This window comes from Phocoena phocoena, chromosome 17, assembly GCF_963924675.1.
Source record: "Phocoena phocoena chromosome 17, mPhoPho1.1, whole genome shotgun sequence".
Lineage (NCBI taxonomy): Eukaryota > Metazoa > Chordata > Mammalia > Artiodactyla > Phocoenidae > Phocoena > Phocoena phocoena.
This window is the reverse complement of record NC_089235.1, coordinates 43492890-43511974: the sequence shown is the minus strand read 5'-3', so window position 1 is coordinate 43511974 and position 19085 is coordinate 43492890. Positions and strand designations below refer to the sequence as shown.

Genomic DNA, 19085 nt, shown 5'->3' with positions numbered 1-19085 from the left:
TTCCTGGGACTGGGAGTGGAGATACTGAACCATCCAGCAGCTCTGGTCTCTTCCTTCACAGGGCAGACTCTTGCTCGTACCTTTCTCTGCCTCCTCCAAGACCTTGCTCCATCTCTCTTTATCCAGTATGATAGCCAGAGAGGTTCTATAGAGAATAATGATCTCCAAAATGAAGAGAATACCACAAACATGAATACAAGACATTTGAATGGCAAGGTGAGGAAATGGTAAGGGAACACTCAGCTGATTTGATATCTCCTGGCTAGGAGTATGATCAGTAATGTGTTGAGATAACTTGCAGGTGAGAGAACTGTATTCCACTGTTTGTGAAGTTTGATGTGTTTTTGAGAAAATGAGGAAAGTGCCATGTAAGCATGAAAGCGTTAATTTTTATTTATTTATTTATTATTTTTAGAAAAGAGAATAAAAGGTAAATTTCTCAGGTTATAGCTATCATTAATTGTGTGTCTAGTATGGGCCAAACATTGTGCTTGGGACTTTGCATACATTATCTCACTAACTTCTCACAAGGACTCTGTAAAGTAACATTGTCACTATCATTTGCCACTAAGGAAACGGAGACTTGGGAATGTGAAGTGACTTGTCAAAGATTTCATAGCAAGTAAGTGGTGGACCCAATATACAGACCCAGGTTTGACCCCCAAATCACATCATTACTGTGGGCCGGTGAGCCTGACATCCCCTTGGGCAGAAGTCTAGAACATTCGTGAGTCCTTTAGGGAAGGAGACCTGAATTATAAGTTAGCATAGGTTACTGGGAACAAATCATATCAGAATAATGTGATTTCCTTTTTTGATAGCATTGGGAAACTGCTAGGTTTGGGTATTGTGTTTTATGATTTGGGGAAAGTATTTGGCAAGATCTTTGATGATATCCTTGTAGGCACTATGTAGTATGACCTAGCTGATGGTTCTGTTACGAGGGTTGAACAGTTACACACTTATAGGCTTATATCATTTGGGGTTTATTGGAGGACAGAAACTACTCTAGGCGTTTTAAACATAAAAAGATTTAAGTCAAAGGTGTGGCTATTAACAAAACCAGTGGAAAGTTTGGAGGAGAGGGCTGTGTAGGCTAGGCCTCCTAGGAACGACTCCCACACTACCACAAAAGTGAGTCTTATAGAGCTACTACTACTACAGTCAGGAAGGTAGTGAATCCAGAGGCTGCCGTTGGCACTACTGAGTTCAGTAATACAGATTGAGATCAATCCCTGTTGCTCTTCAGGGATTAGAAAGCCACCACTGAGACTGCAGCCACCTATTAGCACCTGTGAGTCTGGTGACTGGATGCTGGAAGGCTGCTGTAGAAAAAACCCTTGTCTGCATAGCTGTGCTGCCCAGAGGAAATAGCTGAGGTAGCAGGCTCATGGTCTCCTCCTCACTTCTTGCCTTCCCAGTTGTGAGAAAGTACCCTTACCTAGGACTCTAGGTGCAGGGTGTTCTAGGAAATGCAGCATTTAGCTTTCTAGCCTGTACAATCAGAAGGCTCACCAGAGGCAATGGCAGTGGTTGCTAAATTTCAGTCAGCTGTGGTGTTTAATAACAGATTGCTGTCAATGAAAAGATTTCTCCTTGTGTGGCATAGGGCCTAGGTCTCAGCCCTAGCTAGCTCAACATTGTTTTACAGAAATTTGGATGAAGCTGTAGAATGAAAGTCCATTAGGATTACAAATGACATGAAGTGGAGGAAAAGAAAAGTGCATTCTAAGGCAGAATCAGGAGCTTAAGAAGCCTCCTCAGGTTGGAGCAGTAGGCTTGATTTAAGAGATAAACCCTGTTCTTGGCTCAAGCTAACTCACCTCACAAGTGTACCTCATAGCAGTAGCCCTGTAGAGATGCTGGCTCTGCAGACCAGAGCAGGGCCTGTGCATCTCTATTTAACAAAAAAACTAAAATATCAAAACAATAAAACGCTACAGGTACTTCTGAGGTGCAGCTAGGACTGATAACCACTTTTTAGAACGAGGAAATAAGCAGCTTTACTGTACTGTCAGTACCTAGAACTCACCTGTTGTATTTTGGAAGGATGGAGACACAGTAGAGCACATAGACAGTAAGCCAGATGGTAAAGTAGATGGAGACCATGTTATATTAAGAATGGGTAGAGAATATTAAGAATGGGTAGAGGGAGGAGGAGGAGTAAGATGTGGAGATCACCTTCCTCCCCACAAATACATGAGAAATACATCTACATGTGGAACAACTCCTACAGAACACTCCTGGATACTGGCAGAAGACCTCAGACCTCCCAAAAGGTAAGAAACTCCCCCACGTACCTGGGTAGGGCAAAAGAAAAAACAGAGACAAAGGAATAGGGACGGGACCTGCACTTCTGGGAGGGATCTGTGAAGGAGGAAACGTTTCCACATACTAGGAATCCCCTTCACTGGTGGAGACGGGGGCTTGGGCGGGAGTGGGGGAAAGCTTAGGAGCCACGGAGGAGAGCACAGCAACAGGGGTGCAGAGGGCAAAGCAGAGAGATTCCCGCACAGAGGATCCATGCTGACCTGCACTCACCAACCTGAGAGGCTTGTCTGCTCACCCGCCGGGGCGGGCGGGGGCTGGGAGCTGAGGCTCGGGCTTTGGAGGTCAGATCCCAGGGAGAGGACTGGGGTTGGCTGCATGAACACAGCCTGAAGGGGGCTAGTGCGCCACAGCTAGCCGGGAGGGAGTCTGCGAAAAGCTCTGGACCTGCCTAAGAGGCAAGAGACCATTGTTTCAGGGTGCAGGAGGAGAGGGGATTCCTTCCCTGTCTTCCCACAGAAGGCAGAGCGCCCCCTAAACGAGCTCCAGAGACGGGTGTGAGCCATGGCTATCAGCTCGGACAACAGAGAGGGCATGAAACGCAAACACTGTTGCTGCAGCCACCAAGAACCCTGTGTAAAAGCACAGGTCACTATCCACACACCCCCGTCCCCGGGAGCCTGCGCAGGGTCCCATGATCCAGGGACAACTTCCCTGGGAGAACACATAGCGCGCCTCAGGCTGTTGCCATGTCACGCTGGCCTCTGCTGCGGCAGGCTCGCCCTGCATTCCAATTATAACTACCGTACCCCTCCCTCCCCACAGCCTAAGTGAGCCAGAGCCCCCTAATCAGCTGCTGCTTTAACCCCAGCCTGTCTGGGTGGGAACAGAAGCCTGAGAGCAACCTACATGCAGAGGCAGGGCCCAAACCAAAGCTGAACCCGAGAAGCTGTGCGAACAAAGAAGAGAAAGGGAAATCTCTCCATGCAGCCTCAGGAGCAGCAGATTAAATTGCCACAGTCAACTTGAGGTACCCTGCATCTGTGGAATACCTGAATAGACAACGAATCAACCCAGAATTGAGGCGGTGGACTTTGGGAGCAACTGTAGACTTGGGGTTTGCTGTCTGCGACTGACTGGTTTCTGATTTTTATGTTTATCTTAGTATAGTTTTTAGCGCTTGTTATCATTGGTTAATTTGTTTATTGGTTTGGTTGCTCTCTTCTATTTTTTTTCTTTGGTAACTTTAAAATTTTTTTTATTTTAATATTTTTTTATTTTATTTAATTTTTCTTTAAATTTTTTTTCTTTCTTTTTTTCTCTCTTCTCTTCTGAGCTGTGTGGCTGACAGGGTCTTGGTGCTCCGGCTGGGTGTCAGGCCTGAGCCTCTGAGGTGCGAGAGCTGAGTTCAGGACATTGGACCACCAGAGACCTCCCGGCTCCATGTAATATCATTCGGCACAAGCTCTCCCAGATATCCATCTCAATGCTAAGACCCAACTCCACCCAATGGCCAGCAAGCTCCAGTGCTGGATGCCCCATGCCAAACAGCTAGCAAGACTGGAACACAACCACCACCCATTAGCAGAGAGGCAGCCTAAAATCACACTAAGTTCACAGACACCCCAAAACACACCACCAGATGCAGCCCTGCCCGCCAGAAAGACAAGATCCAGCCCCACCCACCAGAACACAGGGACCAGTCCCCTCCACCAGGAAGCCTTTACAACCCACTGAACCAACCTTACCCACTGGGGGCAGACACCAAAAACAAAGGGAACTATGAACCTGTAGCCTGTGAAAGAGAGACCCCAAACACAGTAAGTAAGCAAAATGGGAAGACAGAGAAATACACAACAGATGAAGGAGCAAGGTAAAAACCCACCAGACCAAACAAATGAAGAGGAAATACACAGTCTACCTGAAAAAGAATTCAGAGTAATGATAGTACAGATGATCCAAAATCTTGGAAATAGAATGTAGAAAATACAAGACACGTTTAACAAGGACCTAGAAGAACCAAAGAGCAAACAAACAATGATGAACAACACAATAAATGAAATTAAAAATTCTCTGCAAGGAATCAATAGCAGAGAAACAGAGGCATAAGAACGGATACATGATCTGAAAGATAAAATAGTGGAAATAACTACCGCAGAGCAGAATAAAGAAAAAAGAACGAAAAGAACTGAGGACACTCTCAGAGACCTCTGGGACAACATTAAACACACCAACATTCGAATTATAGGGGTCCCAGAGAAGAAGAGAAAAAGAAAGGATCTGAGGAAATATTTGAAGAGATTACAGTTGAAAAATTCCCTAACATGGGAAAGGAAATAGTGAATCAAGTCCAGGAAGTGCAGAGAGTCCCATACAGGATAAATCCAAGGAGAAACACGCCAAGGCACATATTAATCAAACTATCAAAAATTAAATAAAAAGAAAAAACATTAAAAGCAGCAAGGGAAAAGCAACAAATAACATACAAGGGAATCCCCATAAGGTTAACAGCTGTTCTTTCAGCAGAAACTCTGCAAGCCAGAAGGGAGTGGCCGGACATATTTAAAGAGATGAAAGGGAAAAACCTACAACCAAGATTACCCAGTAAGGATCTCATTCAGACTCGATGGAGAAATTAAAACCTTTACAGACAAGCAAAAGCTAAGAGAATTCAGCACCACCAAACCAGCATAACAACAAGTGCTAAATTAACTGCTCTAGGCAGGAAACACAGGAGAAGGAAAAGACCTACAATAACAAACCCAAAACAATTAAGAAAACGGTATTAGGAACATACATATCGATAACTACCTTAAATGTAAATGGTTTAAATGCTCCAACTAAAAGACACGGACTGGATGAATGGATACAAAAAAAAAGACCCATGTATATGCTGTCTACAAGAGACCCACTTCAGACCTAGGGACACATACATACTGAAAGTGAGGGGCTGGAAAAAGATATTACATGCAAATGGAAATCAAAAGAAAGCTGGAGTAACAATTCTCATATCAAACAAAATCGACTTTAAAATAAAGACTATTACAAGAGACAAAGAAGGACACTACATAATGATCAAGGGATCAATCCAAGAAGAAGATATAAAAGTTGCAAATATTTATGTACCCAGCATAGGAGCACCTCAATACATAAGGCAAATACTAACAGCTATAAAGGGGAAATTGACAGTAACACAATAATAGTAGGGGACTTTAACACCCCATTTTCACCAATGGACAGATCATGCAAAATGAAAATAAATAAGGAAAAGCAAACTTTAAATGACACATTAAGCAAGATGGACTTAATTGATATTTATGGGACATTCCATCCAAAAACAACAGAATACATTTTCCTCTCAAGTGCTCATGGAACATCCTCCAGGATAGATCATATCTTGGGTCACAAATCAAGCCTTGGTAAATTTGAGAAAATTGAAATCGTATCAAGTATCTTTTCCAACCACAGCACTATGAGACTAGATATCAATTACAGGAAAAAAATCTGTAAAAAATACAAACACGTGGAGGCTAAACAATACACTACTAAATAACCAAGAGATCACAGAAGAAATTAAAGAGAAAATCCAAAAATACCTAGAAACAAATGACAATGAAAACACGACAACCCAATACCTATGGGATGCAGCAAAAGCAGTTCTAAGAGGGAAGTTTATAGCAATACAGTCCTACCACGAGAAACACGAAGCATCTCAAATAAACAACCTAACCATATACCTAAAGCAATTACAGAAAGAAGAACAAAAAAAAAAAAACCCAAAGTTAGCAGAAGGAAAGAAATCATAAAGATCCGAGCAGAAATAAATGAAACAGAAACAAAGGAAACAATAACAAAGATCAATAAAACAAAAAGCTGGTTCTTCAAGAAGATAAAATTGATAAACCATTAGCTAGACTCATCAAGAAAAAAGGGAGAAGACTCAAATCAAAATCAATAGAATTAGAAATGAAGACAGAGAAGTAACAACTGACACTGCAGAAATACAAAGCATCATGAGATATTACTGCAAGCAACTATATGCCAAAAAAATGGACAACCTGGAAGAAATGGACAAATTCTTAGAAAAGCACAACCTCCTGAGACTGAACCAGGAAGAAATAGAAAATATGAACAGACCAATTACAAACAAATTGTGAAATTGAAACTGTGATTAAAAAGCTTCCAACAAATAAAAGCCCAGGACCAGATGGCTTGACGGGCGAATTCTAGCAAACATTTAGAGAAGAGCTAGCACCTATGCTTCTCAAACTTCCAAAATATAGCAGAGGGAGGAACACTCCCAAACCCATTCTATGAGGCCACCATCACCCTGATACCAAAATCAGGCAAAGATGTCACAGAAAAAGAAAACTACAGGCCAATATTGAAGAACATAGATGCAAAAATCCACAACAAAATACTAGCAAACAGAATCCAACAGCACATTAATAGGATCATACACCATGATCAAGTGGGGTTTATCCCAGAAATGCAAGGATTCTTCAATATACGCAAATCAATCAACGTGATACACAGTATTAACAGATTGAAGGAGAAGAACCATATGATCATCTCAATCAATGCAGAGAAAGCTTTCAACAAAATTCAACACCCATTTATGATAAAAACTCTCCAGAAAGTAGGCTTAGAGGGAACTTTCCTCAACATAATAAAGGCCATATATGACAAACCCACAGCCAACATCGTCCTCAATGGTGAAAAACTGAAACCATTTCCACTAAGATCAGGAACAGGACAAGGTTGCCCACTCTCACCACTATTATTCAACATAGTTTTGGAAGTTCTAGCCACAGCAGTCAGAGAAGATAATGAAATAAAAGGAATCCAGATTGGAAAAGAAGAAGTAAAGCTGTCACTGTTTGCAGATGACGTGATACTATACATAGAGAATCCTAAAGATGCTATCAGAAAACTACTAGAGCTAATCAATGAATTTGGTAAAGTAGCAGGATACAAAACTAATGCACAGAAATCTCTTGCATTCCTATACACTAATGATGAAAAATCTGAAAGAGTAATTAAGGAAACACTTCCATTCACCATTGCAAGAAAAAGAATAAAATACCTAGGAATAAACCTACCTAAGGAGACAAAAGACCTGTATTCAGAAAACCATAAGACACTGATGAAAAAAATTAAAGATGATACAAACCGATGAAGACATATACCATGTTCTTGGATTGGAAGAATCAACATTGTGAAAATGACTATAGTACCCAAAGCAATCTACAGTTTCAGTGCAATCCCTATCAAACTACCAGTGGGACTTTTCACAGATCTAGAACAAAATTTCACAATTTGTATGGAAACACAAAAGACCCTGAATAGCCAAAGCAATCTTGAGAAAGAAAAATGCAGCTGGAGGAATCAGGCTCCCTGACTTCAGACTATAGTACAAATCTACAGTAATCAAGACAGTATGGTACTGGCACAAAAAGAGAAATATAGTTCAGTGGAACAGGATAGAAAGCCCAGAGATTAACCCACACACGTATGGTCACCTTATTTTTTTATAAAGGAGGCAAGAATATACAATGGAGAAAAGACAGCCTCTTCAATAAGTGGTGCTCAGAAACTGGACAGCTACATGTAAAATAATGAAATTAGAACACTTCCTAACACCATACACAAAAATAAACTCAAAATGGATTAAAGACCTAAATGTAAGGCCAGACACTATAAAACTCTTAGAGGAAAACATAGGCAGAACACTCTATGATATAAATCACAGCAAGATCCTTTTTGACCCACCTCCCAGAGAAATGGAAATAAAAATAAACAAATGGGACCTAATGAAACTTAAAAGGTTTTGCACAGCAAAGGAAACCATAAACAAGAACAAACTACAACCCTCAGAATGATAGAAAGTATTTGCAAAGAAAGCAACTGACAAAGGATTAATCTCCAAAATATACAAGCAGGTCATGCAGCTCAATATCAAAAAAACAAACAACGCAATCCAAAAATGGGTGGAAGGTCTAAATAGACATTTTCCCAAAGAACTTATGCAGATTGCCAACAAACACATAAAAGGATGCTCAACATCACTAATCATTAGAGAAACACAAATCAAAACTACAATGAGGTATCACCGCACACCAGTCAGAATGGCCATCATCAAAAAATCTACAAACAATAAATGCTGGAGAGGGTGTGGAGAAAAGGGAACCTTCTTGCCCTGTTGGTGGGAATGTAAATTGATACAGCCACTATGGAGAACAGTATGGAGCTTCCTTAAAAAACTAAAAATAGAAGTACCATATGACCCAGCACTCCCACTACTGGGCATATACCCTGAAAAAACCATAATTCAAAAAGAGTCGTGTACCACAGTGTTCACTGCAGCACTATTTACCATATCCAGGACATGGAAGTAACCTAGGTGTCCATCGAGAGATGAATGGATAAAGAAGATGTGGCACGTATACACAAGGAATATTACTCAGCCATAAAAAGAAGCGAAATTGAGTTATTTGTAGTGAAGTGGATGGACCTAGAATCTGTCATACAGAGTGAAGTAAGTCAGAAAGAGGACAAGAAATACTGTATGCTAACACATATGTATGTTATCTAAAAAAAGAAAAGAAAAAGTGGTTCTTATGAACCTAGGAGCAAGGAAGGAATAAAAACGCAGATGTAGAGAATGGACTTTTGGACACGCGGACGGGGAAGGGTAAGCTGGGACGAAGTGAGAGATAGCATTGACATATATACACTACCAAATGTAAAATAGCTAGCTAGTGGGAAGCAGCTACGTAGCACAGGGAGATCAGCTCTGTGCTTTGTGACCACATAGAGGGGTAGGATAGGGTGGGTGGGAGGGAGGGGTTATGGGGATATATGTATACATACAGCTGATTCACTTTGTGATACAGCAGCAACTAACACAACATTGTAAAGCAATTATACTCCAATAAAGATGTTAAAAAAAATGAATGAGTAGAGGAATAACCCATATCTAAGTATTTTGATTTTATTTTGTTTACTTACATTAACTTATCATAACTATTCATCAATTATCAAATATTAGATTAAGTAATTTTAATTGAATATGTAGTTTTTAGATTTTCTTTGTATATGCCTATAATACATGGTGATTTTTAAAATATATCACACTTTATTGTTTTATTTCGGACAGCACATGTATGTAGGTTCACTTAATTAGTAAGAGAAAGCAAATTAGGTTCTGCTTTAAGTTTTTAGGATTTATCCTAGAAATAGGTATTAGATTGAGTTAGAAAGTGTTCAGGAGAAGTATCAAGAAAGGAAGACTTACCATTAGGTATTCCTACTCTCTAGTTCATCTATTGCCTCTGGACACAGTTGTAAGTATGACACCATTTGCTCTGAGCAACAGCTTCCACGTCCTGTTCTTTGCTTCATAACATCTTCTTTTCCAGCTCTGGTTCAGATCTTTTCCTTCCTTCTTCCTCCGAAAACCTATTTCAGCAAAGTATCAAATATGCAGGTGTGAAAATGCTTAATGATGTTTTATCTTCTTGAAATATTTACATTTTTTCTCCAAAACTACAAAGCTTTGAGCCAAAGGAGTAAGTAACTAAGGATGGAATTTCAGGTGCCAAGAAGCAATTAGCCAGGTTAGGGGAGTGTGTAGGTAGATCACTTTCCTACTTCTCCAGAGGTCTTACTCTTCTTTCATGAAAAATTGTTACGTGCCTCTTTAAGATTAATTTTGCCAGTGACATAGCAATCAAGGTGACAATAGTAAACTACAGGTCCCACTTGCAGCTGGGTGCAAATGCCCAGCATATTACTGGGCATTTAGGGACCCTTCATTTTCCTCTGTAGAGTTACTAGGTGTCCAGGTAAGGTGTGGCTACAATGGTTTGGAGTTACCTGTGGGTATTGCATATGGTCTGTTCTTCTGTGTGCTTTTGCTCTGTGGAATGTTCAGTGATATGTGACCCAGCTCGAGCCAATTAGTGTAGGTATTTTGGTCGTAGGATACCTCTTTTACCAGCACAGAGCACGGACAAGCATGTAAAGATTAGTCTTGTACAAATGGAAATCAGTCTTTCTTATAAAGGCCTCTGGAGAAAGGGCTTCCATAGACACACAGTGGCTGTTGCAGTGTTCATGACTCACACGGGAAATCATTCCTTCTATTTAACTAAAATCCTTGGGCTTCAATTGGTCTGTTTCCTTTTATTTTGCCCTCAGTGGAGATGGAAAACAGCTGTTTTCTGTGCAAGACCCCTTCATATATACTTGGATACTTATTAAATTGTATCCTCAGACTTTTCCTGGCTGAACAATTTCATTCCCTTTAACCTTTGTGCAGGTATTACTTTCTAAGCATTTAATCTTTTTTTATGAATAGCCTCTGGATCTTCTCCATGTTGTCTGTATCCTCCTTTGTTTCAAAGTACAGTCTGATGAAGTTAAGAAAAAGCTGATGTCAGTAGCTTCTGTATTAACATCCTGGTTTTTATCTGTATTCATTGTACTCTTGGCAACAAATTAAAGGACAGATTTCCAAGATCATTAATCAGGTGGAACACCCACATCTTAAATTGTTTTAGAAGAACAAATTAGGTAATATTCATAAATCCTTTGATGTTGAAATATATTATGCTAAAGTTATGATTATTTCATTTTTGCATCTGGCTACCTTTGTTACAATCATGCTAAGAAATTAAAAATTAAATTACATTTTGTTAAAGTATAAAAATTCCTTTATATATTTAAATTTTCATGACAACTTTTCACCTGTTTAGAAGACATGTGTAAATTAGAAAAGTTAGTGAATAATTGTGAGTAGACTGGCATATTTTGTAAAAGGTATTAAATACTGTACAATTTAGTTTTCTTATATATGTTTTAGGGAATGTTTGAAGAAGAAAGAATTTTTTTCTTTAAAATTTCACATGCACAAAAGGATTGAGTGGCGGTTATTTTATTCTTTATTGCTAATGGGTTTTTAGTGCCACAGCAAGTAGTTGAAGGAATTGGGACCAAAAGTGAGGGACAAGGTAATTTTGAACATCAAATTTATTATTAAAATTCAAAATATGGGCTTCCCTGATGGTGCAGTGGTTGGGGGTCCGCCTGCCGATGCAGGGGACACGGGTTCGTGCCCCAGTCCGGGGGGATCCCGCATACCGCGGAGAGGCTGGGCCCGTGGGCCATGACCGCTGGGCCTGTGCGTCCGGAGCCTGTGCTCCGCGACGGGAGGGGCCACAGCAGTGAGAGGCCCGCGTACAGCACAAAAAAAAAAAAATTAAAAATATTCTTGTAAGCTAGGGTCAGAATTCAACTACAACTGGAGAAATTGATGTCAATTTTATGTGATTATTTTCTGTGTATTTAAAAAAAAGTATTCGCCATAGCAACCACAATCACATATGACAGTGGTTACTATCTTGAGATTTCCTGCTTTACTCTCCTGTCGAAGGGCCTACTATTTCTTCTTTTAAAAGTAAATTGTAAGTCAGAAGCATCATTGTCCTTGTCCCTTCTGTGAACATGCATCTCCCTGGAGACTCAGCTACACACTGTGGACATGTGTTTCATGTCGTGTGGTTAAATATGACTGGCCAATTACAGCTGCTCCCTCCCATTAACTTTTAAGACATAACCTAGCCTATTTTCCTCCTTAGAAATTTTTAAAAATTGTTTTTAAAATTTTCTTTGTATATAAAAAAGATATACTCAAAATGTTGATAGTAAGTTTTAAACTAAACAATGGAAAATATTTAGAAGTATAAGCACATACATTTGAATAAAAAATTGTGTATAAGCATATCTTGGTTAATAATATCCTGTTATAAAGTCATCCAAACAGAAAAATCTGATGGAACAGACTACCTTCTTTTATTTCAGTTGATTTTTCGACTTCTGTTAACTCTCTGTGAGAATGTTTATTTCTAAATATAGGAATGGGTTATTTTCCAAAATTTTGAGTGTGGAATCCGACAGGCATTTCACCATAGGTTTTGAGATCAGCCTGTAAAAGACCCTTAAAACTAAAATATCTGAAATGTACTGATAATTAAACCACTATGTAGTAGTGGATTTTAAGTTTCAAATTGGGGTGTTCTGTAGTAAAATTGAAGGTTGCTGCTCCTGTATCTTTTTACATCCTCCACTTGGGAATAGAAACGTAATAGTTAGGGACTGAATTTGGTTATAGGTACCAGAAAAACCAGATAACAATTGTTTAAATAGAATAGTATTAATGTCTTTTCTCATTTAACAAGAAATCCAGAAGCAGAGTGTGCTGCATTGGTAGAGTGATTTCATTATGTCATTAGAGATTCTTTCTGTGACACCATCTTTAGGGTAGTACTCTCATCCTCCTGTTTGCAGAATAACTGTTAGATCTTCTGCCATTAAGTCTGCATTCCAGGAAGGAGAAAGGAGCAGGCAGAAACAGAGAGGTGATGCCTGTATCAAGAAAACAGAGCTTTCCTAGGAACCTTCTTCTTATGTATCATCGGTCAAAATTGTGTTATATGGCCACTCCTCCCCACAAGAGAGACCCCTTGTCGTCTTCAGGAAGGGAGAGCCTCTAGAAATTAGGTTACAACGTTTTCACCTTGAGCCACTAGGGCATTAGTGGTGGCTCCTATAACTTGGGATAGAAGCTTCTGATCAGGATAGCGTTAGAAGTAGGCACAGGACTATTGCAAATGGAAGAGGAGATTCCTGGAATTAAATTTCCCAGTGGTTTTCTTTAGTCAGCCCCAAATATTGGTCTTCCTCTTTCCTTTATATTGCCACTACTCATTTCTGATTGGACTTCTACTTCTCTGACTGCAGGAATTTTTACAAAATTACCTTATAGCTCATCCCGAGCCAATAATGTTACCTAGTTTTCATAATACTTACTGTAGTTTTAAGCTGCGTTAGTACTATTACAAATACATTCTAAATTGGCCAGATTACTATTAGCAATGTTATGTCTGATTTTAGAGGATCGTGTAGAGACTGGAATGTCTCCACAGGCAAGTAAACTAGATGATGATGAGTCTCAAAAACATGTCGTATGAAAGGAACTGGGGATGATTCACCTTAAAATGATAACCAAGACAGGAGTCATTATTATCTGTCTTCAGATATTTGAGGGACTGGTATATGAAAGAGAAATTTATTTGGAACATGAGTGTAAATTACAGAAAGACATATTTCAAGTTCACATTAAAAAAAAAAATAAAACACTTTTTGTAACTTAGAGTTGCCCAGCAGGCTTCCTTATGGGGAAGTGTACGTCCTATCACAGGAAATTTTTAAGAAGGTAGGTAACTTACTGTCTGGAGAACTGTATCGGGAAGTGTCTTTGTGGTGGTCACTTAGGATCTTTTTTTTGGCACTCTAGGGCTTAAGGAATCCAGTTTGAAAATCACTTGGAAAATCTAGTTCTAAATGTTTGTTTTCTACTTTAATCATTCAGTGTAGAAAATGAGGAGCCATTGAAAGATTCTAAACAGAAGAAAGACATGGTTTGATTTGCATTTAGAAGGTCACTATGTTGTCAGTGTGACTAAAATCAAAACTGAGATGAGGGAAGGAGACCAGTTTGGAGGGTGTTACAGTGGCCTAGGTAGGAAATGATTAGAAGCTAAACTAAGACAGTAGCAGTGGTGGATAGAGCAGTAGCATTAAAAAATACCTAATGATCAGTTTGGTTTGGTGAGAAACGAGTCTGGGTTAATTCTCAACTTGATCACTTTGGGGATTAAGTAAAGAATGTTGACTTTAGCAGACAAAGAGCATGTGGAGAAGCAGCAGGTTTTAAGGGAAAGATCTTGAATTTAGCTTTAGAACCGGGATATTTTTGTTATTTCATTCTTATTTTATTTTACTTTGTTCGTCATTAAATTGACTATGTTGGTCTTGAATCTGACCAGTGAAAACTTACTATATTGATTAATAAAAAAATCATACTTCAGTAAAAATCATAGTTCTTTAAGTAAATGTAAGAACTTATACCCTCCTTATGTTTTTTGTTTACCTAAGGAAATGCAACTTCACCACAAGTACAAAGACCATCTTTCATGGATTACTTTGATAAACAGGACTTCAAGAATAAGAGTCATGAAAACTGTAATCAGAATATGCATGAACCCTTCCCTATGTCCAAAAATGTTTTTCCTGATAACTGGAAAGTTCCTCAAGATGGAGACTTTGACTTTGTAAGTACATTTTAATTCTTCCATATATGTTTTCTCCTACTCTATTTTGTCACCACATTGAGAAACATAGGTTTTGTGTGTGTGTGTGTGTGTGTATGATTAAAATTATAGACTGTATATTAATATTCAGTATATTGCTATATATGGGTAGGGGAATGGTGAAATTGTAGTTTGCTTGTAGAAATGTAGTTGCAGAGAAATGTAAATAATTGCTTATGGTTAAATAAATTATAGCCCAAATTTAGAGAAATATTTAGGACTCTTTAAAACTAAAATGACAACTGTGTTAAAAGATGTTTTTAATAATGCAAATATGAGATATTTCTGACAGTAAATTCAGTTTCCTAAACAAATGATGCAAAGGTATTTATGACATCGACTCTGAGAAATTTGCCTCAACTATGAAAGTTAAGTCACATAGTGTTAACTCCACTTGGTTTGTCAGAAATAATAGTCCTATGTCTAGTTAGGAATATAAACTTCAGTATAAAACTGTGCCTTCTTATTTTTTTAATCAACTTTTTCGTTTTTAATTTAATTTTATTATTTGGCCGCATTGGGTCTTAGTTGTGGCATGCAGGATCTTTCGTTGTGGCACGCAGGCTCTTTGTTGTGGCGTGTGGGCTTCTCTCTAGTTGTGGCACGTGGACTCCAGAGCTCACGGGCTCAGTAGTTGCAGCATGTGGTCTCTCTAGTTGTGGCACATGGGCTCCAGAGCACGTGGGCTCAGTAGTTGCTGTGCGCGGGCTTAGTTGCCCAGTGGCATGTGGGATCTTAGTTCCCTGACCAGAGATTGAACCCTCGTCCCCTGCATTGGAAGGTGGATTCTTAACCACTGGACCATCAGAGAAGTCCCTAAAACTGTGCCTTCTTGCCTCTTATTACATTTTCTCCTTATTTCTTCTGTCCTGCTCCTTATTATTTATTTCTTTTAAAGAATGCATGTAATACAGATAAATAATTCTAAAACAACTCTTACCACAACTTGAGAGAGTAAATTTTTAAAATGAGTTCTTTAATCTAGAAATTTTTGAGGTAAATTTTTGCTTTAGCGTGTATTATAAATAGCATTTACTTTTGCATATTGTTCTGTAAGATTTTCATGTAAAATAACTACAGCTACATTTGTTAATAAGTATATATATAAGTAAATAAAATTTTAGATATATCTATATCTTCTAAATTTTTAAATACTATCAAGCAGCTTTGCCTAGACAACATGCCTCTAAATGCTTTGTGATTATAAATACTTCTAATGTTAAATACTTTTCTCCTAAATATTGTGATTAAGTTTTCAAATAATCAGATAATAAAGTTTCAAAATCTGTCCTCAATAAATTTAGTACTAAGTGCTAGCACATATTAGCCATGGCACAGGTTAGTCTGAAAACATTAATCGTAATATCTCCTTACTGTTTTTTCAGTTTTGAGTTTATAAATTAGAAAAATAAAATCTGTATTTCTATAGGTCTAGTAAGATTTCATTTTATGCTACCTCCTTTTAAAAAATATATAAATTATTTAGAATGCTGACTTTAAGCTTAAAATCATTCGTAAACATGATGAATCTTTGATGAATCAAAGAACTCTGTCTTAACTCAATTGGAATAAATCTTAACAGCCTCTGGAAAACAGTTTGAAATGAGCTTCAAAGTAATGAATAAATTATCACAGTTAATAAATAGCAAATAAAATGATTTATTTCTGTTTCAGTTAGTCTTTGCTACCACCCCCAAAATTTAGAACTTAAAATAACTATTTCATTTGCTTACAGTGTTGTGGGTAAGCAGTTTGACTAGGTTCAGCTGAGTGGTTCTTCTGCTAGTCTCACCTGGAGTCTCTCACGTGGCTGAAATCATCTAGCAGCTTGAATGGAGCTGAATAATGTCTCTAAAATCACTCATGTGTCTGGCAGTTGTGCTGACAGTTGGCTAGGCCATATGACCCTGTCAGGCAAGCCTGGAGGTTTTATGTTGTGGTAGCAGCCTTCCAAGAAGGTGATAGAAGAAATTGTAAGGCCTCTTGAGTCCTAAGTTTAGAATCCATTTACAATACCATCGAAAAGAATGAGTACTTAGGAATAATCTTAACCAAGGAGATGAAAGACTTGTACATTGAAAACTACAAAACACTGCTGAAAGTAACTATAGAAGACGCCAATACATGGAATGACATCTCATGTTCATGGATTGGAAGACAATGTGGTTAAGATGTCAATATTGTCCAAAGCAACCTACAGATTCAGTGTAATTTCTATTAAAATCCCAATGACATTTTTTGTAGAAATAGAAAAATCCATCTAAAATTCATTTGGAATTTCAAGGGACTTGAATAGTCAAAACAACCTTGAAAAAGAGAAACAAAGTTGGAGGTCTCATACTTCCTGATTTCCAAACTGCTACAAAGCTACAGTAATCAAAACAGACATACATATAGACAGATGGAGTAGAATAGAAAGCCCAGAAATAAACCATCACATATATTGTCAGAGATTTTCAGCAAGGGTACTAAGACCATTCAATGAGGAAAGGATAGTCTTGTCAACAAATGGTGCTGGGAAAACTGGATAGCCACATGCACGAAGTTGGGCCTATACCTTACACCATATACAAAAATACAAAAATTAACTCAAAATGAATCAAGGATCTAAATAAACATACAAACTGTAACTATAAAACTTGTCGAAAAAACATAGGGGAAAAGCTGCGTGACATTGGATTTGGCAGTGATTTCTTAGATATGACACCAAAAGCACAGGCAACAAAAGAAAAAATAAATTGGACTATATAAAAATTAAAATTTTTGTGCATCAAAGTACACTGTCAGCAAAGAAAAGTCAACCCACAGAATGGAAGAAAACATGTAAATCATGTATCCGATAAGGGGTTAGTATCTAGGATATAAAGAACTCAACAACTAAAAACTAAGCAACCCAATTTAAAAATGGTCAAAGTACTCCAATAAATATTTCTCCAAAGAAGATATATAAATGGCCAATAAACAAATGAAAAGATGTTTAATGTCACTAATCATTAGAGAAACACAGATCAAAACCATGAGATACTATTTCACACCCATTATATACACACACACGTACACACACAGAGAAAACAACAAGTGTTGGTGAGGATGTAGAGAAATTGGAACCCTTCCTTGGGCGCTGCAAATGTAAAATGGTGCCTCTGTGGAAAACAGTATGGCATTCCTCAAAAAAAACTGAACATAGATTACCATGTGATCCAGCAATTCCATTTCTGGATATATACCCAAAAGAAATGAGTGAAAGCAGAGATTTGAACAGATATTTGTGCATCCATGTTCATAGCAACGTTATTCACAATTGCCAAAAGGCAGAAGCAACCCAGGTGTCCATTGACGGGTGAATAAACAAAATGTGATATACGCATACAGTGAAATATTTTTCAGCCTAAAAAGGAAGGAAATTGGGCTTCCCTGGTGGCGCAGTGGTTGAGAGTCCGCCTGCCGATGCTAGGGGACTCAGGTTCGTGCCCCGGTCCGGGAAGATCCCACATGCCACGGAGCAGCTGGGCCCGTGAGCCATGGCCGCTGAGCCTGCACATCCGGAGCCTGTGCTCCGCAACGGGAGAGGCCACAACAGTGAGAGGCCTGCGTACAGCCAAAAAAAAGGAAGGAAATTTTGACACAAGCAGTAATATGGTGAACTTTGAAGATAATAAGCTAAGTAACATAGCCAGTCACAAAAGAACAAATACTGTATGATTCCACTTAATATGCGGTACCTAGAGTAGTCAAATTCATAGAAACAAAAAATAGAATGGTAGTTGCCAAGTGCTGGAGGAGGGGGAAATAGGGAGTTATTGGTTTTTGCGTACAGAACTTGAGTTTTCGAAGATGAAAAGAGTCCTGGGGATGGATTGTGGATGTACTTAATGCCACTGAACCCTACACTTAAAAATGGTTAAAATGGTGGATTTTAAGTTATGTATAAAAGAAAAGTAAGAGGGGAAAAAAGAGGATTCACATAGTGTCACTTCTGCCATATTCTTAGTCAAAGTATATTCACAAGGCCAATCCAGATTCAAAGGATATGGAAATAGATTTCACCTCATGATGAAAAGACTAGCAAAGTCATATTGCAGAGGGTCGTGTGGAATGAATGGAATTATTGTGGTCATCTTTGCAAATAATCTACTAGAAGTTGTCCGTATTAAAATTCAACAGAATTTAAAAGAATGAATTTAGGAAATTGGAGGTCATTAGTGATTTTGATGAGGGCCGTTTCAGTACCCTACTTTTAGAATATTCATACCCAGCAACTTTTGACATGCAGCCTTCTACTGTCCCTTTTAAGCTCATTCTAGTTTTGTGAATGAGAGCATCAGTTTTTCTAGTGGCCAGCTCTTATAAGTAAACTTCTGGTAGTATTTTCAGCCCATTGTATATTCTGGAGTCCTTCTATCTGGAAATTCCAAAATTTGTTAGAAAACCTTAAACTAGTTTAACAAATGTTCTGTTTTCTGCTTTGGATTGTGCTAGGCACTATGGGTTAAAAAATATATATATATTTATATACACATATGTATGTACATTTATTAAGCTGAGAAAATATGTTAGTAAAGTGTTAAATTGTAATCTAGAGCAATAATTCAGATATCATGC

The 19085-nt window shown here is 38.4% G+C and overlaps 1 protein-coding gene across 1 annotated transcript in view; it reads left to right on the top strand.

The window, feature by feature from the left end:
• Positions 1-19085, top strand: part of STK3 (serine/threonine kinase 3) — a 320157-nt gene that overhangs the window by 230917 nt on the left and 70155 nt on the right. Inside the window, exon 10 of the mRNA XM_065895191.1 lies at positions 14269-14444. Coding sequence (XP_065751263.1) covers positions 14269-14444 — 176 coding nt within the window. The remainder of the gene's footprint in view (positions 1-14268; positions 14445-19085) is intronic.